The sequence below is a fragment of the Hippichthys cyanospilos genome, chromosome 4 (genome assembly GCF_059441005.1).
Source record: "Hippichthys cyanospilos isolate Australia breed blue-spotted pipefish chromosome 4, RoL_Hcya_1.0, whole genome shotgun sequence".
Lineage (NCBI taxonomy): Eukaryota > Metazoa > Chordata > Actinopteri > Syngnathiformes > Syngnathidae > Hippichthys > Hippichthys cyanospilos.
Window position 1 is genome coordinate 19,809,781 of NC_142372.1, and position 22,603 is coordinate 19,832,383.

A 22,603-nucleotide genomic window follows, 5' to 3' on the forward strand; every position below is an offset into this window, starting at 1 on the left:
TTGTACCTCACGTTACCCATTTCTTTAGAATAAATACCTTGATTTTGACTTAAAAAAAAAAAGAAAAGAATTTCCAAATTAAGATATTTGTGTGGACAGCAAAGTAAGAATTTCATTGTATTTAGAAACTTGTTTCCACACCGTGCACGTGACAGTAAACACTTTGAAGCTTGAAATACCGAAGGACCTATATGTGTGCCTTCATAACCCTAACCCTGAACAGATTTTCTCTTTTAATCCCCCAAACAAAAAGTTCCCAATGTTACGTCTCGGTGTAGTGGGAAGAGGTGTGGAAGGTGTGGAACTAAAGGCAGGGAGGCAGACAGGAGTGGTGTGCTCAAAAAAAGAAAATAAACACGCTCAAAAGGTGGACACCGAGGAACTGACAGCAACTATGATGCAACATCGACAACAGCACTTTGACAATTATCGGACAATTACTGAAAGGAAACAGGAAAATAAATACACTCAAAACTGGGGAGACAACAAGGAGCACCTGGACAATACACAATTGGAACAGGGAATTGGATTGACACAAGGAAAGCAGTTTAATGCAGACCTGGTGAACGCAATCCCACTAACAAGGGAAACAGAAACATGAACTAACTTGAACAAAAGACCAACAACGCAGAATGTGAAAAACAGAAAACCCAGACATCAACCAGAACATAAGAAGTCCTCCATCCATTCATGCATTCATTTTTTATAGCCGCTCTATATTTTTGCTAATTGATGATAACACTAATGGTCACTTCTTTTTTTGTCGGGTACAATAAATAGCATACATACCACAAAAGACAAAAACTATCCGGCGGATGAAGTATTAAGAAGGTAAAAATGATCTTTTGGCTGTACTCATTTGTTGTACAATGCATGTTTAATCTCTTGAAATGTTTAAAGACACATGTCTGATTTGAATTTTGTTGAACACATCAACACTCAATCAAAATGGTGCAGCACCCCTCTTTCCAAGGCAGCAAGATTACTCTGGGTTTCTTTTTGGTTTCCAACCAAGCTTGAATCAAATCAGCTTAATTTTGTTTTCCATCTTTAAATTTTGGATACAACTCGGAATTGTTTAGACTCATGGAGGAGCTCTAATCTCGGTGCAGTCGATTTCATATGAGACGTGGCGTGCACTCTGGTCCGATCCCTTGTCAATCACTATTCACGTATCGACAAATTACCATTTACACCCATAATCACACCTGTGGGTATTTTGAGTTCTAATTGAGCTATTACACGTGTTGCGCAATGTGGGCGGAAGCGGGAGCACAAGCAACAGGGAGAACATGCAAAATCCATAGTTTAATCTCACTCTGGGTGCATTCCAGCAGGGAGTGCACCGCAGTGTAAACTTAGGCAAGCGTCTGGCATGAAACCACTCTGTCAATTAGAAGTGTCAAGAAGCGGTTTTTCCTTCCTATTAAAACAGAGTTGGTGTGGTGATGGAGCTCATTGGTTCCATCTGGTCTCCATCTGTAATGAGACAGGTTGCCATGAGGTTCACTCTTGAACATATGCATGTATCTTGAGCAAATCACAGCTGTCTTTTGGATTTGATTCCTGTCTCAAGTGGTTCACTGACTTAAACAAAGTGGAGCTTTTTCACGCTGATTTTACAACCGTATGACTCAGTAGATGGATTTCCATTCAACCAATTGGTTCAATTGCTGAAGTGGGCTGTGGTTTACGGTGTGCGGAATGCGACTCAATGATCCGTCCATTGACAGTGACCAAATTGAGAGGGATGTCTGTAGTCAAGTGCTGATTTCAACACCCGCATGCTGTTTTTCCACTGCACTGCACATTGCTTTGACACATTCAGCCCTCAAGTGTCCTGTATGAATATTTTAACATTTTCACAATTCAGGTCTGTCAGCATGGATTACTCAATGACCATTAATTTTAATCTCACCTTTCTAGTATGTAAGAGAGTGTTTTGTAATGTGAGGTCTTAGATCTGTGAGCCATGTGATTCTACCGTTTAGAAGCTTGTTTCTTGCAAGGTTTGACAAACGTGGACACCGATGAAAGCCAACCCCCACACGGACTAACCCCATGATCCTTCCCATGAAGACAGTAACACAAGTATCTCACAAACTTCATTCAAATGTTTTTGGTAGCAAGCTTTGCCATTTCCCTTGGCTTGCCAAGAATCCAATAGCACACACTTGGTAAAACTGATCACCGATCCAGTATTTTCGTGCAATTGATGTAATAGGTGAGCCGCCTCCTCTCAAGATCATTTTCACTGGGCTGACCAAACACTGGGACGTTAGCCCATAACAATGGCAGCAGCAGAATGTCACACCAGTAGAAGGCAAAAAGAAATCGAAAAAGAGAGGTGATTGTTTCACAACATGAGTCACAAGTGTGTGGGTCTGATCTGTGTTGCGAGTCTGGCAGCTTCACTTAGGTCCACAGAAACCTTTCCCAAGTCTTTCTCACACGAAGCATATTCACGCAAAAAAAAGGCATTCCGGCAATTCATCAGTCCGGTACAACACAGAGTTGATCCCCACCCCTTTTGTCGACATATAAACTTGAGCACCTGTACAACAAAATGTCCAGGCTGAATTTTGGTCACTCTACCTCCTAGAGGTACACTGCTTATTAAATGACAAAAAAGGCGAACAACACAAGTATAGAAAGTTATGCACATCCTGACCATGCAGAAAAATCTTTCTAAAGATGGTGGGGTCATTGTTGAAGAACGGAATAGCCTTTTGTCAATGACAGAACTGAAAAGCCTGTGGATAATGTTGAACAGCTTTCAAAAAAGAACATGACCGTCATCCGGAGAGCTTTACAACACTGTTGTGTTTTTTTTTTTATTTCTCCCCACAAAGTACAAGGAGTACTTCATGGGGAAAAATAAAAAGGAACAACTATTTTTTTGGTGACCACCGTCACACCTGAGACGACAAAGCGACATTCAGAATTCAGTTGGGATGAGACCATGTCAAACAACTGGTTTTAAAATCATCAACTCCATTAAGAGCTTTCTATGAGGAATTTTCAGTGAACTAAAAATAGCACATAATGAACACTCATATCAGATGGCTAAGCAGACGTAAGATCCTTTTGCGTTTTTTTTTCCTTGCTTGGTGGATCAAGGCGTTCATTGAAACATGAAAGGAGGACACAGTATTACTTAGTGATGCTGAGTGGCTGGTGGACCTGGCTTTACTGAAATATGCAAGTGGAAAGAATGAACCAGCATAACCAACACCCCCGTACCCCCCCCCCCCCCAGCCCCAGCCCCTGCCCCCGATATTTAAAAAAAAAAAAGTACAAAATATATTCAGTGCTATTGAGGTATTTAGTGCTGGGTATTGCGGCTTTAAAGGGTAATGCAATATATTGCGATACAGTAAAGGTGTATTGCGATATCTTGGGCAACTGGGCAAAAGGCAAAAAAAAAAAAAAAAGGGAAGTCTTCTGTGGCATATATATTAACAATGACTGAAGAAAAGCAGAAAACATGTTAAAAGAAATTATATTTATGAAATTCTTTTTCAGAAGCAACACATCATTGGCATCTTTGAGCACACATTTAAAACTCTTTTTGAAAAATAGCAGCATGTCCATGGTGACTGCCTGAAAGAAAATAGTACCACTGAATAAATATAGAAATTATGGGATGGAGGATTTTGTTTACCTTGTTGGTCAGCTCCCGGGCTTTAGCTGACTTGCTATCATACTTCTTGGTTAAATTGTTTGACAGGAGTACCGGTACTCCTTTTAATTTCCATATTATGGTCTGCCGAGAAGAAAAGGTGTTGAAATCCACCCATCCATTTTCTTTAGCAGCTTATCTTCACTAGGGTCGCTAGTCCATCCCAGCTGACTTTGAGCACTAGGCGGAGGACGCCCGAACTGGTTCCCAGCCAATTGCAGGGTGTTTAAATCCTTGTGCGGTATTTTATCCAGTCCTTTGATCTTAACGTCAAAGGAAAAGTATTGAAAGAAGACACTGGGGAGCTGAATTTTCACCCAGTTTTTATGCAATATTTGTTCTTTATGAGCAATTTCATTATATAAAAGTAGGTGACAGAAGACAAGAGTTTAAAAACCTCTGCGGTAAAGCAGTAAAGAGGAGGATTCTAAAATTCCCAAAGCATTAGTAAGTAATGATTACCACCCCACATATTAATACATATAATAATGAATTACATTACATTACATGAGTGACTAAGAAAAGCTTCAAAAAGAAAAAAAAAATCATTTGTTTATGAGTTCCTGGACCTCAGTGGCATATTGATGTATTCTGTCTGCAGATGAAGATTTTAACAATTGAAGTCCTATTTAAAAATGTATATAAATGTCCTTGTGTGACATGGGCTGTCTTGTTAAGTTGCACAGTGAAAGACTTGTGCGCGTGGCCCGTGGATACATATGCACGTACGAACACGCATGGACTTTCACATACATACATACTTCTGCAGAGTCCCACGTAGCTCAAAGTAAAAGCTTGAACACCGTTTAAATAGCCCATTCACATTAAGGGTTTCAGTCCTATAGTTCTTGGTTCCAATCCACTGAATATACTAACAAGTCACACACATTTTCTAAGAAGCACTGAGAAAGCAAAGTTTCATAAATCGCAAAGTTCTGCCCCCACTAAACTTTGGTGTTTGAATTTGATCCCTGACCTTTATAGAAGCAGCACTAATGACTTCCAGATCAACATCTTCTTCTGTGTGGAGGATATATGATGTGATTTTGATTAACCTTTTTGGAATACCCCAGTGTGTCAAGGAGAGACATATTTTATCAAGTCGGAAATGATATTCAACCAGGAGCATTTTTAAGACCTGTCTCGCTTATAATTTATAGCACTGTAAGAGGCTCCTCTCTAAAAGACTGTAGTGGCAGTCTTTACTCAGATGACATTATTCTGAGCTGTTTGGCTGACTCTGTGCAATATGCGGCTGGGAACCTACAATTTTTTTTCAGGCTCCTGGAAAACCCACTTGTCAAGTATTATTCAATAATGTGGACAAGAAAAGTATATATGATAAAAATTCCCTTTTATTGTTTGAATTTATTGGATTTCATTGGATTAAGATATAGGCATTGAGATTTCAACCTAATTTTAAACAATGTTTTAAATATAAGAACAAATAAGGACTTCTTTTCTTCATCTATGAATGTTGATATTTCATATGCCCCAATTAAGGCAGCACGTCTGCCTCACAGTTCAAAGGTGCCAGGTTCCAATCCCAGCTTGTCCTGTGGAGTTTGCATGTTCTCCTCGTGCAAGGGTTGGTCTTCTCCGGGCACTCTGGTTTCCTCCCACATGAACAAAACATGCATGGTAGGTGCATTGGTTACTCCAAATTGTCCTAAAGTGTGATTGTGAGTGAGGTTGGGTATTCATCTCTGTGTGCCCTGTGATTGGCTGCCAACCAGTCCAAGGTGTCCCGCGCCTACGGCACCAAGATGGCTGGGATAGGCACCAGCAAGCCTATTCCGACAGACTTTAAAATCCTTTTAATTGCATGTTGATAAAAACTATAAAAGAACAACACCTAGAACAAAATGTGGGTGAATAGAAGATGAAAATGTTGAAACATGGTTCAACTAGAAATTATACAAAAAGATCAAGGTTGCGAAAATGTTGAGTCCATGTTTGCTTTTCAACTATAAAGTCAAAAACAACAATCCTGCTTGAAACAAAAGGAGTCACAATCATGTAAAGTACTAGATGATTAGGTAACAATGATGATAGATAGGCCTGTCCCACACAGAATACCATTCCCACCCACCTTCGCACCTTTTCCCTTCGCTGAAGAAGAAAAAAAGAGGGCAAACATAGATTCAACAGTCATTAAACATTGACCTTTCCAACATTTTAATTTGACCAAAACACAAACTAGATTCATTAGCACCTACTAAACGCAGCTTCAACGTTGACAGAATAACGACGAATTAATGTTGCCTGACCATCAATTTTCAACCGAAACCAAAATTCAACTTTCTTATCCCTGAGTTAACGTTGATTGAACTTCTTTTGCTATCTGAGAAGACCTGTGGCGAGCGGCTTGTGTGCCGATAGGCTGATGCGGTGAAAGCAATACTCTTTCCTGTCACTCACATTGACAAAAGAGTCAGCACATTCCTCCCCGAATATTTCTATTCCATCCACTCAGGCCCCAGGCTACTTTGGAAAGCTGTGGAGTATACTGTGGAAGAGCACACAGTCGTGGAGTGTTCCGACATTTGAACATATTTACAGATAGAGGAAGGTGGATAAGATAATGGTATGTGACATTTATAGTGCAATTTATGATCACCAATTTTTTTTTGGCATGGGAACTTTGATTGTAGAACATTTCCAGAAAGCATTTCTAAAGAAATATATACAGTAAGTATACTTTTTTCCCAGAATTTGTCCAGCAAAGATTTCTAAGAAGAAAACTTTGTTATACCGAACTCACTGACTTTTCATCACCGCCGAGAAAAGTGTAACTGTGAGTCACCTTGGAGGTGTTTTTGACCTTTCTCACTGTGGAGGCAACGGCAACACGTACAGTATACAACCTTGGCACCGAGCTGAACTGGTGTGAGCAGCAACTGTAATTGCAATTCATCTGCTAAAATGACTGAATTTGAACGTTGCCAGTGTTGTCAAAAGAAAAAGGAAAAAAAAAAAAAACGCTTTAACCTAGTATCTTTTTGCTATTTTTTTCCAAGGTGCTTTTTTTACATCCATAGAATCGAATCCTTCAGCTTGACACCGCCTATTTGAATCTATCTATATTTGATGAAGGTACCCAAAGACCAGTAATGTTTCTCCAACCGGCTTATTAGTGTCTAATGTATGTACAGTAAATTCTTACACATTTAGTGGTGTTCGGTTTTACGTGAGTGCGTAGATCCCTTCAGACAAACTTCAATCGTTCGAAGCCTCTGAGGCTCTGTATTTATGAAAGTGTGATTAAAGGTGACAGGCACACTGAGTTTCATTGTAATTAAATCCTATGAGGGTTAGTTTAATTTGTGTTGTCTCAGTCCAATGAAAGTGAAGTTAAAAACTTGAGAGCAATTAGTCCTTTGGCAGCTCAATTTATTTTTAGTGGCACTTTAAATAGATTGTTGTTTTCACCTTGGTTCAGTGTTAAGACAGTTCAAACCCCAATTCCAACAGACTGGGAGTATAATGGTTCAGAGAAGTCAAGTTTGGGTACATACCTTGGTTTTGGGATCATCATTTGGTATGAGCTTGTCAAAACGGGAAAAAAAAAATTAAAAAGTACAAATCTTGGATTCTTTTCGTTCAACACAGTGTCGTTAAAAACTTTTACAACTACATGACATAACTTGGTATAAGATGCAGACCACCACTTAAATGTATTGAGCTTCCTTCAAATCAACAGAACAAACAAAATAGCTGCAATAGAAACAAAATAGCTTGCCTGCATTGTCAAAGATAGATTTCAGTAGCATGGGACATTAGTTACAAATTGCAAAAACTTTTCGCTCATGTAGTGTAATGTGCTTGTGGGAATCCATTAGTTAGTTGAGCTCAAAGGACTTCATACAACTAACATAACATAATTTGAATCATCAGCACTTCACATGTTTGAGTGGAGGGATAATCACTTCATCAGTGTCATCAGGTAGGCGCCTCAAGTATTTCGTGTCATGCGGAGGAAAGATCTCTTGTATCGGAACCAAATTTATTTCTTAACTGCCTGGAATGCAGTCTGCTCGGAATTAGGCAGGCTTTTCCAACTTCTGCATTGCCTCGCAAAAGTCATATTTAGCGGATAGGCTTCATGAAAATATCGTTCCAAGTAAAAGTGTTGCTGCGATAGGGTAGACAGTAATAATTAAAGGATCGTCAAGAATTTGGTGGATTAAATGAAATGACCTGTATATATCAATATTTTCTGGGCCAAAAAATGAATGCTGCACATAGTCACAACCAGCAGGGACGATGTTTATTCTGTCTCGACGCGTTTGTGGTCAGCCATTGAAACGTGTTGTGGAAACTCCTCTCGGGATGCATTGTGTGCTCAATACGGCTTGTGCCGAAGTGTATCAGGATCCCCTGCCTTGATATTTCACACGGTATTCTCAGCGTGGTGCATTCCCAATGATGCCTTGCATGCGTTGAGAATGTGCCAACGGTCAAACTAATGAAGCAAAAGAAAAGGTTTCAGCCATGCTATATGCTTTTCTTATCATTTGTGCACTTTGTGCACTGAGGCACAGTCATGATGGACCAGGCACTTGCCTCCTCCAAACTGTTCCCACCAAGTTGGAAAAATGGGGAGGCTGAAAAATTAAGATTGAAAGAGCATCTAGTCTTACCCATGATTGATTAATACATTGATTAAAAGAGGTGCATGCGAAGGCTCTATCTGTATTTCATAGTCCAGTGGTCAGCCTTAATGATCTCTCTGAATCCAGGGAAAACCTGAGGTGAATATTCAAGTGGGAATATTGGTGTATTGTGCTTGTGCAAATATTCTGATTTATTTAGGCCCAAACATTCATCTGAGCATCCAACTGTGGCCCATGAGGTTGATTTGATTTGATTAGAGATCATGAAGAGAAATACAAACACAGTCACTGCAATCATCTCAAAGCATCAATAATAACATAAGGGGAAAGGAGTGTGGAGACATCCCTTGCGTCCCGGCTCTATTTCCAGGTTTCACCAAAAGCCAGAGCCAGCGTGATATTGTTGCCTTTTGCATCGATATGCACAAACATGCCACACTCAGCAAATGCAAACCGCGGCCCGGTTAAGTGCGCTTCTCATGCTGCACACGTCCCCGTGTCCTGCCGTGAATCGATGGATTGTGTGGCAGTGAGGGCTGAACGGGGCAGGTCAGACACATCTCAGATCAGTAGAAGGGCAATTTCTATCGATCAGGTAAAATCATTGGCAAGGGATGCAATCCATTCACAACTCTGGCAATCTTTGGATTTTCCACTGGGCTCTGACCTACATTATGATGACAAGTAAACACAACTTCAGAGAACATGTCTTCAGGCTCTTCCTACAGCCTGCAATCCTATCTCTTGCATCTCTGTCCCAGAATCAGCCACTGTTGAAAGGGGTATCACCCACCTACCCACAAATACTTTTCCGAATGAGGAGGAAAAAAAAAAAAAAAAAAAAAGCTTCTGTGCTGTCCAAACTAATTAAAACTTGTTTTGGTCTTTCTTTTTCGCTCTGGGCCCTTTATCCGGAATGCGGTGATTTCCAGCTATTAGGGCTTGCATGTTTTTTAATATCTTACCCTTGCAATTTTATGCAAGAGTCATCACCGCTACATTCAGAGGATAATCAGCGTTTGTGTTGGGTAGCATGTGCTGTATTTTAGCTATTTTGTTTGTTTGGGAAGAAGCAATATTTCCTAGTGCAAACACACTTGGCCAAGGTTTAAGCTTATTTAACACTTCACACATTAGTACTCCCATTTTAGCGGGAAGTGTTGTCTCCCTTTGACTTTCTTTTCAAGGGTATGATGTACGCACACAGCAACACAAAGCAGTTTGAATGAATGTGTTTCTATGGCAATTTATTTTTGTTGCCAAGAAATAAAACACAGCCCAAAGTTTGTATCAACACCTGAGTATTAAAAACGTAACACCAAAATTCTCAGCATATTTTTCAATTCACTTTTATTTATATTGACTTAAAAAGGATAATGATGTTGTCATTTTTGTTTTTGGAACTCAGGCGAAGGATAAAAGCTCCTTCGGGGTGCATGGCAGCAGGACACAAGTGTAACCATATTAGAAACTGGTTGCCAAGCAATAATACAGGTTTTAGCCTTGTGCATTATCCCCTTAGTTTGCATGTGAAGTAGCTATAATGGACATCTCTGGCTTTGCTTGAAAAAGATGTGATATCAGGACAGAATATTATATTTTGAGGTAACATTGCTGAAAATGTGAAAATTACAACGTTCTAGCACTTTGAACCAACCTGTTATAGTGGTGCATTGATATAAGAGAGACACATCTTACTAAGTTTTCGAGATTTTCGAGTTTTTCTTTTTGAGGAGCAGTTTTATTCATCAAAATTTTGATTTGAAGAGCAATTTTCTGATTTAGAGGAGCAATTTGGGGACAGGTCAATCCCAGGGTCCTAAAACGTGGGTTTTATAATGAACAACGACTTCATTTTTTCTTCAGTTGAATTAAGAGTACCAATGCACCAATGGCGAGCTGTGGTTTTCTGACATTAGACCTCAACTAGCCTAACCCAATAGGCCCAATAGACTTGAGGAAGATGCCCCGGCTGATTTGCACGCTGCTCAACACTTCCCTTAAAAGCACTAAAAGAAAGCTTTTCGGTGAAGTGAATGCAAAAGCCTGGGTCACAAGGTGTTTTTTCGTGGAGTGGGTTAACATCATTTTCGGCCATTCGCATCCACAGTTGCATTAGTCAAATCTGACGACAATTATAGTTTTGATGTTTCAAGTATATATATTTTTTTAAAGTTCAAGTGGAATTAAAGCTACTTTTTACTGTCATTTTTCCAAAGAAAAAATTAAAAAAAAAAAATAAAAGTTTCAACGTCGTTATCTTTCAAATAAAGTTCAAGTGGAATTAAAATGATTGTTTACAGACATTTTTTTTCCATCATTCGGCTGACATCCACCGAAATTGCGTTTTTTGAAAGATTATAAAATTTACTTTATTTGTAGCAATTACGCAATTTAAATGTAAAATCTACATGTAAAATTCACTATAAGAATGATTCAGGATACAAACTGCACTCGGAACACATTAAATTTGTATCTAGAGGTTCCACTGTAATTGGTCCAAAAAGTACTTCTTGATTACAACTATATCTTTGTTCATGTATCTATGTCTGCAAAATAGAGTATAGTGGCAAGTCTAACTATTAAATGCTCTTCCGTTAGATGCCAGCAGGTACAATTAACCTGTGTATTCACTAGTCGCCATTTCTACAACACAAAAAGTCATGGCGTTTTTATGAGTGTGTCAGGTTTGTGTTCAATAAAAAATAAACACCTAAAGTGCATTTCTCACGGAGTAAAGTTCATTTGTGAGTAAACTGAGACAAGCACATCATTATTTCAGCCTTCATACATCATGTGAATTATGTTTGGTGTGCTGTGAGATTTTCTAAGGTTAAATGGGTGTCTTGGCTCAATTAAATGTAGGGAAACAGGGTTTGCTAGAAGTCAGTTGTCTACGAAAGGAATTCTCTAGTGCATGTAAGCACATCATTATTTTGTCTTCCTCCAGTGTTTCTTTTTTTATCAGAACCACACTGAGCAGCAAAAAATCACTTTAGTTTTAATGTTAACAACGCTGACAGATGCAGCTGTTAACTAAGGTTCAAACTCAACTAGTCTTATACCAATACCGCAGTCATATCCACGCCAGTGTTGTTTTTAACAGCAAATTTAGTCTTATTCTACATGCAGATTACACACTGCACGAAGGCCCACAATATTTGCGGAGGGCCTCATTTTAAGCAAGGGGACGCATTGTAACATTCATCCATCAATCGGTTCACTCATCAATTTCCTATAGCCGCTTATCCTCACAAAAGTCGCAGGCTTGCTGGTGCCTATCCCAGCTGACTTCAGGCAGTGGGCGGGAGACACCCTGAACTGCTTGCCAGTCAATTGCAGGGCACAAAGCTAACACAATATCGTGCCATGAACAATGGCACAGGCATCCGATGCACATCATGCGTGAACGCTCTGATATGATGCTGGACTTGTCATCAAAAATTGTATTCTATAAAAATCGGACGTTTCATTTTTCACGGACTATGACATGTTTTTCAACTAAAGTCCATTTAACCGATAACGTCTCCACCAACGGCTTCTACACTAGATTACTTTGCCCTGCGCTGCACCTCTCTACACCAGAGTACATTGCGTCTTTGCCATCACCTACTAACTTTGACGAGCAAGTTTGACAGATAAAATTAATACATGAATCGCCGCCAGTGGGCCCCATGTTTCATGAATTAATTTTATCTGTCAAACTCGCTTCTCAAAGTTAGTAGGCGGTGCCAAAGCCTGTTTAGCTCAAATCTTATCCAATCCAATACTTTGGCATCAAGTGTTTGGAAACATGGCAGCTATGATGACTGAGGACATTCGTGAGCTTTCAAGTGCGTTTGGTAAATATATTTTAGACTTTGCTGAATATGTGGAAGCAGGGCTTGCAAAAAAAAAAAAAAAATATATATATATATATATATATATATATATATATATATATATATATATATATATATATATATATATATATATATATATATATATATATATATTCTTTTTCTTTTCTTCATCACTCATCGTTAATGGTGGTTATTTTCCCTAGTTTTCTGTGTTACATACTCGTATCTGTCTCGGACCAATCAAGGGATTAAAAAAGCATTTACGTCACATTTTGGAGCTGGGCTACTTTTTTGGCACCACAACGCAACTCATAGCAGAAAAAGCGAGAAGGGTTAGATTAGAGCCTTGTAGTTATCTTGGTGGAAACTGTGATTTTGTTGAGTAGAATAGGGCAGATAACGCCTGTGGAGAATGGGCTTTAGTCACCCATTCGAACTGATTCACAATTTGGTAATTATGAAGTAAATGAGCACCGAATGAGCTTTGTGTTCAGGTTATACGAAACAGAGTCATAGTGGTCACTGCAAGCTATCGAAAAAATCTAAAATTAGTGACAGTACTGGTGAACACCAGGGTGCAACTAGGAGATGATGCAACGGCGTCAATATTTGAATACCACCAAATCCTACCATACAGTTAAAACATTCAAATGAATAGTTTGGGACTACTGGTTTTGTGCCTAAAACCCACCATTGCTGATTCAAACGCAGAACTTGATTTGAGGCTGCAGTGTCAACCATTCATCCCCTGAGCCGCTTCAAAGTAGTGATGCAGTGCATCTTCCTGTCAGTCATATATTTCTACTGCAGCAAAACCTGACCAAAGTTGCAGCTCTTGTGAAGGTGCAGAAGAGCTGTCAGCCTTCTCCGGTCAACGTAATCATGCCAACGTTCTTATCGTATTTTTTGCCTTAAGCTTAGCGAGTCTAACCCACGTCATGAAAACATCCCATTGTAGTTTGACACGCTTGTCTTGTGAGCAGTTAACATTAACACCAATGTTATATGAGAGAAGATAGCCCTACCTCATATCGCAAGCACTAGTGAGCAGAAGACTAACGCATGGCTATAGAAAATTATTGGGTCTGACTTTGTGCAAGGCTTTCTCTGTCGTCTTCTGATCTTCCCACTTCCCTCTGTCAGTGCTGTTTATCAACTCTGCTCTTTGTGTTCATATACTGAATAAGTGTTGTCAAAGCTTAAGCCTCCAAGCCTTCTGCAAAGACACCTGTTGTGAATTTAATTTGATACCATACATTTAAACATCACATTTTAGGCTTCACTGGACAGTGAACAGCTATTATTAGGCAGCCAATAAAAACTGCAGATAATGCTTGAAGGACAAACTTTATTAACGTTCGTTCTTGAACTGAGACTGAAACCAGAAAGCATGATGTTGTGGTTCAACTTAGGAATTGTATTTGAGTCGGTTGTGTATGATTTACGCCTGCATTATTGATGGTGAGTTGCCAGTATTCATTTTTTGAACGCTAATTATAGACCATCTAAACATTTCCGTGCTTGAATTGAATTTTAAACTATGAAAGCATAAAACAGAAAACATTTACATATTTATACACTCCAGTTGGGGAGTTGTGAGCCATTTTTCTTTAAAATAAATGCACTAATGATGTGATTTCTTTTTGTGAAATGATAAACTATTAATCAAATATCAATTAAAAATGTATCTTTGATTGATGTGCTTGTTCCCTCCCTCCCGCTATATATTTCCCTTCACGCATCTACATTTCTGTGATCTAGGGAAAACCGTCTGTCTCGTCTGCTGCCTCTGTCTCTTATGGAGTACACATGCCTCGTATTGTATTGTTAAAATTTTAGAAATACAATTTCAAACACAATCAGCAGGTTCTGACATTTCAATGTGTAATTGAACACGGGCGTTCTGAAAACCATTGTAACAATATGAAGATGGTTTAATTTAGCCACATTACCTTTCACTCATGAAATGCATTTAAGTGGAGATTGTAACTTTTTGTGAGTTTGAAATTATATATATTTGAATGAGCGTTAACGTCACATACACTAACGGATTAGAAATCATATTTTCTAATATGCATGAAGGTTGAACCAAATTTCACATGTATTGATTTCTGAATGAGTTGAATGAGGACTGATTTGGGCGAATCTGGCGCTGGGCATCAGCAACCTTTGTGTCTCAGATAAGATATGCTCCAAATTGAATGACTTTACCCGTTCTTACCTGGAGGTTTGTAAGATGATTGGCTTCTCTGCAGAGGAGAGGCTTAGTGTGGTCAAGTGGTCAATATTTTCCTCACGGCGCCAACACACACAGTCGCACAGACACACTATTGCGCACAGCTGCGCCAATAACAAATTGTGACCTCTCTTCTTTGAGTTTTATAGCAGACGGAAGAGATGGGAGTGAAGAGGGTTTTCAATGCCTAAGGGAGATTGCGTCTGGGCCACTCGATTGTATTTCAGGATTCAGCTCGTTCCATTACCACTAAGAACAGAACAATACAGCAAATCAAAAAGAAAAGTGCCAGCAAGGCAGCCATGGGGACCAAAATCCTTTACAAACTATGTGACAAGTTAGAAGAGCTTTCACGAAGGAGGCCAAAACACACAATAGCATCTTCATATCTGATCCGCTCGGGGGGAACATGACAGGTTTAACAGTGTGAGTGAAAGTGATCCGTTGTAGGGTTATCAGAGTGCCAGTGACACAGGCAAACAAAACAGCTCCATAGCAAACTGATATCATCAGCGAGCAACCGCAAACTGACACTCACTTAGATCTTTTGCGCAGGCAGGCGTAGCACAGCCAGGTAAGGATTTACTGTGAAATAACACTATGATGAAGAGCATATAAAACACGCTCTAAGTCAAAGCTTAATACAGCAAACAAGTCAACAAACACCCACACCTTCAGTATCTTATAGTAAGAAAATGCTTGAATCACCCACACAGTGAGCTTTGCGCTCATCGAAATTCATGATCTCCATCACCTTCACTCACGCTCTCCTCTCACCACCTCGTTATAAACAAGCTAAATGCTAAATGAAAACAAATGCAAAAACGAGGACTCCAAAGCAGTGTAAGATCAAGCAAGCTCTAAGAGTATGTACAGCATGTCAGTCACAGGAAACAAAATGTTGCCTTACCCAGAACAGGAGGTTGAAGAAGACCATCCCGTAGCGCAGGGCCATCATACACCCCTCGGCCATCCTGCAGCGTCGTAGTTCTAGGAGGAATATGAAGGAGAGGTCCAGGTAAAACACCACATACTTCTTTCCTTGAGCGCAGCGGCCCTTGGTTGTCTGCGGCCCCTTTGTGGTGGTGAAGCCAAACGCAAACGGTGGCCGCTTGTACTCAAACTCTCCACTGAAGCGATGGAAACCAGAAGTGAACGGCGGCGTGTCGGGTTTGCTGTCCAGAGACGGACTTCGCCGGTACGGCGTCTCATCCGTGCTTGAGCGTCTCATATTACAAGTTTTGAGAAATGACTATGCAAGAAAGTTCACAAGGAGGGAGTCAAAGTCATTGAGGGGTGCAGTTAAATGCTGGAAATATTTTCACCTGTCCTCTGGTTACCTCAAAGGTCCATCTAACCACTTTCAAATCCTGGAGCAGATGATTAAATTATATCCCAAGAGTCATTGTTTGATAAGAATTAATCTGTTGGAGATTATATGCTGTCATTCACCTGATTCCTAAAGCCTATAATGGCATTGCATGCAGCAGGAGAGTTAGCATAATCCGGCCCCAACACCTGTGTAATTCTTGTGTGTTTAGGACCTAATCCAAGCACACACATCTGACCATCCCTGTTTCCCTCCGTCTAATCCCTCGAACACAGGTGTCTCGCCCTGTCAGATAAGATTGTTAGCAGGTTCATCTCGGCTCACTTTAATCAGCCAGATGATTGGAGGGCTTTGACATCCCCCATCCGGAGAAGACCAACCGCTGTGGGCTGTCAAGATACAGAAATGTCCTACCGCGTTTCATGAGAAGTTGCTGATCGGGTTCCCGCTCCAACTTCTCAAACATGCACTCACGCTGCGCCTCAGAGCTCAGCAGCGTGCATGTGCGAGATGTGATTTTGCTGACATGCAGTGGGAAGAGAAAGATGCGGCTGCGAGTGCGGATGGAACCTTAAGACGCATGAAAGGATAGATCAATGTGCATGAGCGAATGAATCAATGGGGATTGAAATCCCTAATCTTCTTCTCCTTGTTTTATCTCTGTCCTAACTTGCCAATTCTAAAAGAACAGTGTCTGAACATATACTCCTTACAGATACTTTGGATACTTCTCTGCCCACACAAACGACGCGTCAAGTCGACTTCTTCAACTCCCTCATCTTCTTTCCTCAAAACGTGTCCCTCAGTGCTGACAATGCTTAATTAATTTCCAGACTCTCATCAGTAAAGCAAAGTGTCCCGTCTTCTGATCCCTCCCTCCTGCGTTTGTCTCTCCTCTTTAGGTGGGCACGGGCATCGAAACGTCCAGCGGGGTCACGGCTGAGCAGCGAGACAGGCAGTGCAAAGAGGGATAGTTTCTTCACAGAAGCAAAAGAAAGACCGCAGTGTTTGCACGCTGGTCCAGTCTCCCTGCCTGAAGCTCCCTCCCTTTCTCTTCACCAGCTTCTGTTCTCTTTCGCTCTTGCTCCCCCTCTCTCTCCCTTTTTCTCTTGTCCCTTCTCTCACAAGCTCCGCGCTCAGCATGCACAATCTCTCCAATACCTCGTCTCCTCGATAGCTGTCCCAAAAACCTGCCCAAGCAAACGACAGGAGCAGACGTTCATATTGTAGCCACTCCCTACTATCAAGCGCGGCCAATCGGTTTCTTGCAGCCCCAACCTCCCTGGAGCACACGCCAATCATACCTGACAATCTATCAGATTATACACGAGCATTCTAAGCGCGTGTTCATACACAAAACCCGGCGCATGTGTTGTTGACATAGCACCACTGAGAAGGATGCTCCTCTTGCATCGGCGATTCATCTTTTCCTGCTTTCCCTGCTACTTCCTGTCTAAAACTCATTCCACATGCAGACGCTGTTGTTGCACACAAGCCCAACCACTCAGTGCAGGTTTGGCTTCAGTCATGTTGCCTTCACCGGCTCGCCGGCCAGAGCTCATGCACAAACCCACACAGATTTGCACCTTAAAGAGCGATTATGTGGACATAAATATAAAGTGGCCACTGCAGCTTGCATTCAAACTAAAATAAACACTTACTCTCCACAACTGTATCAGATGCTTTATGGGTCTAAAGGGATGTTTCAAAGCTTCTGGATTGACTCATGGCTTCATTAAATATGAAATGGCTTTCTGTCGTGCCTCATCTGTAGATTGAATGCGACTTGCACGCCTGACATTTGAACTAATGGTGTTATCTCATGAAACATTCCTGGGCCCGGCACAGACAAAGTCAGTGATAAAAAGGTAATTAGCAATTAGACTGACTGGCCTTTTTACTTCACGTGGAATATTGATGGAAAGACCTGGTATTTAATTGCAAAGTAGAGGGCATAATTGTATAGCTGAAGCAGATAAATTTTTGTTGACATTTATTTTCTATGAGCATTAGTTAGCATTTCAATGAAAGCTATGTTAACAAGCATTGTTGAATGAGGAGCACCTTTGAGTTATGGCCTTAGGGAGGCTTATGTCACATGGTGCAGAGCAGTCCAGTATAATGTTTTTTGTGGCACAGGCAATTACCTGATATACATGAACTCTTTCAGTGCCAAGGTTATCCAAAAATGTAACCCCTAGGGTGCCAGCATTTCAAGCATTTTCACTACATCTCGAGGCCTACAGAATATTGTGTTCTATGTCTATGTAAATATGGGTGGCACCATATGAAAATTGGAATTCCATTCTTCAGTTAGAAAAAGAAAGTATGTGTCTACCTTATTCTGTTCAATAGTAATCTATTTGAAATTCCTGTAGGTCATTTGAGTGACACAAAGCTATTATGGACAAAATAATGGCAAAATCAGCTTTTTTTGTGAAAAGGTGTGTTTTATGCACAAAAAGTGACTTTGACACTCATGTTTTTTGGTTTAGTGTCGGGCAGCATGATTATGGCCAAAAAACTAATTATTTTGGTCAATATTTAAATCACGATTATTCATCATGTTTGGTCAAATCTATCTATTTATTGCCCCTTTTTTAAACAAACAGTTCATAAACAAGTCTTCAAGGCTTGATGTTGACAAGTAATAATAATGATAAGTTAAAATAAAGTAAATAATATTTCAAACATTCACCCAAGACATAGCAAAAACTTGGCACACAGGACTACACAACTAACTAACTTGCTGAGTGCAAACCAATGAAAAAAACAAAGCCTATTTAGAACCAAGCACATTATTTACTTTTAAGCAAACTGTAATCAACTGGCAGTCAAAATGTCATTTTCGGTCACTTCATTCCACTTTATTCTCAACTTACCCAGAATACACTACGTTTTCGTTTTATATACCATAAGACATACTTTGCCTGATTGTGAGCTGATTTAAACTGATTTCCTTTAGCCCATCTCTCTTGTTCTTTCTCACCTAGCTGCACGGCTACAGGTTATTTTTCTTGGCCTCGCTGATCACATCTTTGTTAGCCATCGAGAGCAACTCTGCTATCAAACGGTCACAGTTAATTACTACAGCGCTCCATTTGCTTAATATTAAGAGGAGCACTGGCCACAAGTCTCATCCATTCATTCGAAGAAAGAAAAACAGTTGACAAGAAATCTAGTCGCTGGCAAACAACATAAGCATTTTATATGACAAGAATTCTTGTCCATGGCAAGGAAAGAGTCAACATACCGTATTTTTTGGACTAAAGGTCGCTTGGTTTTTTTGTTTGTTTGTTTTTGTCCCATAGTTTGACTGGTCTTGTGACTCATATTCAAGTGCAATATATGTTTTTATTTCTTCTTCATGATGCATTGCTTTGACTTATTTCTTACCTATATATTATAATTACATTTATTAAAGTGACACTGTGTAAGATTAAGACCATTTTTCATTAAAAATGAATACATGAAATTAGTATACATTTAAAAAATGTGCAAAGAAATGTGTTTTTAATGGCCAACAGTGTGTTTTAAATATAATCTAGTTATCATTCACTTATATTACATGGGGGTGGCACTCCTCCAGAGGTCGCCATGTCTGTTATAGCTTCGGACAGCAGGAAGTGCTGCATTTACCATAATGCCCCTAGAGGTCCCACAGGTGCATGGAAAAAATTACACAGCATACCTTTAAACAAGACGACAGAAGTACCTATTTAACCTGTGCATCAATGTTTTATGTTTTTATGGCCAATTCTTACCTTAATTCAAGTCACCACCAACATTTTGTCTTCAAATGCATTATAGCAGGTGGCCAAGAATGAGGCCTTAATGTGCCAAAAGGATTTGGCAATCGCCAAAATTGAAGGAGAAAAACAAAGACGCAGCACAAGTTCCATTACGGTGCACAATGATTGGTTTAGGAGTTAAAATGTCTAATTGTTCTACACAATTTGAGTCCACCGACCAAACACAAAAGAAAATGTCAGCAAAGACGTTGCGATACAACAAAAATGTACCTTTGAAAGAACGGCCAAAAGGAGCAGCTGTGGCTTCCTTTTATTTTAAGAGTTGTTTGCGTTTACAAAAGAGTGGAAGAGACTGGATTTTAGCCAAGGAGTCCGTACTGTGCAGCGCTTTTGTAAGTCATCATGTGTCAATGCCGATGGACTTCCCGCTTCCAGCTATGGCCTTCTTGATTATGTCCACAGAAGCCCCGTTTACCTAACCTCAAAGCGGCCTTGAAGGTATTTATTCATAATGTACAGGGCAATTGAAAAGTAGTAACTCCTTGTTTTAAAATTCTTATTTATTTGTATGTTTTGTCAATAAAATTTTAAAGGTTACATAAGTGGCAGGATGTCTGACCGTACAGGACCATGTACAGCTAGCGGCATGTTATGATGTTTGGTGATCCGTAGTTCAAGTGCAAATGGTGAAGGACCATTAAAGAAAGAATTAACATGCAAACTGCATAGCTACACACACACACACACACACACACACACACACACACACACACACACTTGTGATGGTAATTATAAATGATTATCAATAAAAAGAATACCTAAAATTGTATCATTTCGTATCATTCAGCCACTTTTGTAGGTTTCAAATTTCAAACGAAAAAAAAAGAACACACAGTAGATTTAACTTCCAAACACCTTGGAGCAGAAAATAAAATGTGGGGAAAAAAAAGTATAACATATGGATAAATTATAGGTACAGAGTTACTTTTCAGTTGCCCTGTATATTTGTATTTGAGACTGCATGAAAGGAATCGGTGTCCCACTTATATGTTGATTAAGCCAATAATTGCGTCAGGAAACAGCAGGAAACTCATTAAGATTGAAACTGGATCATCATTTTCTATGTTGTCATTCATGTTAGTGCCAAAACGAGCACACCTCCTTCAAATCAACATTCTTTATCTCTCCAGCTCTACAGCTATTTTTCTGTGTGTGTGTGTGTGTGTGTGTGTGTGTGTGTGTGTCTCTCTCTCTCTCTCTCTCTCTCTCTCTCTCTCTCTCTCTCTCTCTCTCTCTCGCTCTCTCGCTCTCTCACTTGCTCGTTCTCTCGCTCACTTGTGAGCTTCCTCTTTATCTCTTTCTCTCTCTCTTCCTCACTTTGCAGCAGATGCCATGGCTAAACACATGTTTGATAGCGACACATTGCAAAGTATTATTTATCTCCATAGTTAACAGTGGAATTTTCCTGATAAAGACACCTATTAAAATACGTACTTGTATTGACTAGTATTTTAATTGTGTTAAAGGAGAAGGTACGTGTACAGCCATACTGAGTGCTAAACGATAAGTTCCGTGTTGCTCTGTGATCACTGTGCTGTCCTAAAGGTCTCTGAGACTAGCTTCCCCTTGTTTAAAGACAGACTATGAGGCTCTTGAGAATATCCCATTTAAATGACAAAACAGGCCACACAGAATATAGTTTATGCAGTACATGTGTACAAAATGAGCGTTCCACAAGCCAACTTGAAACATACACAGCTGTTTGTCTGAGCCAATGCTAGCACCACAATAATTACAGTTTAAACCCACCGTGATGCTATTTGAGCAAAATCTGTAAATGTGTGTTGACAGTTCCATTTAGGGGTGTGTGAGAATGTGAGCGTATTGTAAGTCATGCATACTTTAATTGATTGACTGGCATTGACAAGCTCCTAACAAGCCTGAACTGGATAAGTGGTCGAGAAAACGGATGGATGGCTGAGTTCTGAAACTGACCTTTCTGGTTTAATTGTGTTGTTTTACTTGAGGCTCCACCGACAAAAAAAAATTCCATCTTCCATTTTAGCACCTGATTAAATCATATTGAAAGATGGAAACTGTGATCATCAAGGTTGGAACATTTACATAATAGAAGGCGTGACCAAGACTAGATACTTAATATACTAGATACTTAATGACTGATTCGAGTCATGTAATAATTGTTTCATTTTTCAGCTTTTAATAGAGGATTATTTTTGTTATTCTGAGGTAATATTGTTCTTCGCAAGGTTCACGCTTGTTTTCTAGACGTGAAAGGCAACAATCAGAATATGACAGAGCATGACAATTTGTTTGGCTCAGCTTTTGCTTTTTTGAAATTGCAGACGTTTGAGACAGATAGCTGAAAAGACATAAAACAATACTAACGGCATCACAATTAAAACGAGTCAGACTCACAGAGATTGCAGTTTTTCTCCCATTCCTTTGACTGAATTTTGTAATCTTTCAAATAATATTTCTTTTAGAATCGCCACCACCCCACACTGAAACTGGCATGACCCTCAAAATATCCTTTGACGGCATTAGCCACCGCATAGAGAATGATACATTCAATTATCAAATATGCCAAACGTTTTTCTTGTCTATCATTCGTTGACATCTGTTAAATTGACCAATTAACATCTTGTGACAAGTTGAAATGAAAATGATTCCTCTATTGAAACAATTTGTTGGACAAATTGTTAAGTAAAGAGTAGAGTAAGTGGTCTACCCAACTGGACCAGTTTTTTCAAATACCTCACCAGATCGGTAGCATGGACCATAGTTATCTATCACTTTTATTAAGTTGGGTGAATTTGTACAGATTGCTGACATCAACTAAAAGTGGTGGTGATGGTACCATTAAGGTGTTTGAACATTCTGTATGATTCATAATTTATTCACCTATCAATTATTCAGTTTCCATATTTAATGCAACACTATTTGGAGGAAGATTTTGGTGTGCCTTTCAAGATTTCCCCCAGACAGTTTTGTTCATCACGCTGCAACTACTTTGTGACATGCACCTGACTTTGTGTCTTTTTATCATTGTCAACATACGCTATAACAATAGCTGCAATGAAACGCCAGAAGGTTGAAAGTTGAAATATAAATTGGAATTGGTCCC

At 39.7% G+C, this 22,603-nt stretch overlaps 1 protein-coding gene across 4 annotated transcripts in view; it reads right to left on the minus strand.

Moving 5' to 3' along the window:
* tspan4a (tetraspanin 4a) overlaps positions 1-22,603 on the minus strand; it is a 113,256-nt gene that overhangs the window by 76,516 nt on the left and 14,137 nt on the right. For 2 of the 4 annotated variants that reach the window (XM_088413805.1, XM_088413803.1), the window contains exon 1: positions 15,287-16,890. In XM_088413805.1, the coding sequence (XP_088269931.1) occupies positions 15,287-15,607 (321 nt within the window). In that variant the 5' untranslated portion in view covers positions 15,608-16,890. Of the gene's footprint in view, positions 1-15,286; positions 16,891-22,603 lie in introns of those variants that run through there. The other 2 variants (XM_088413804.1, XM_088413806.1) reach the window with 2 other exon arrangements.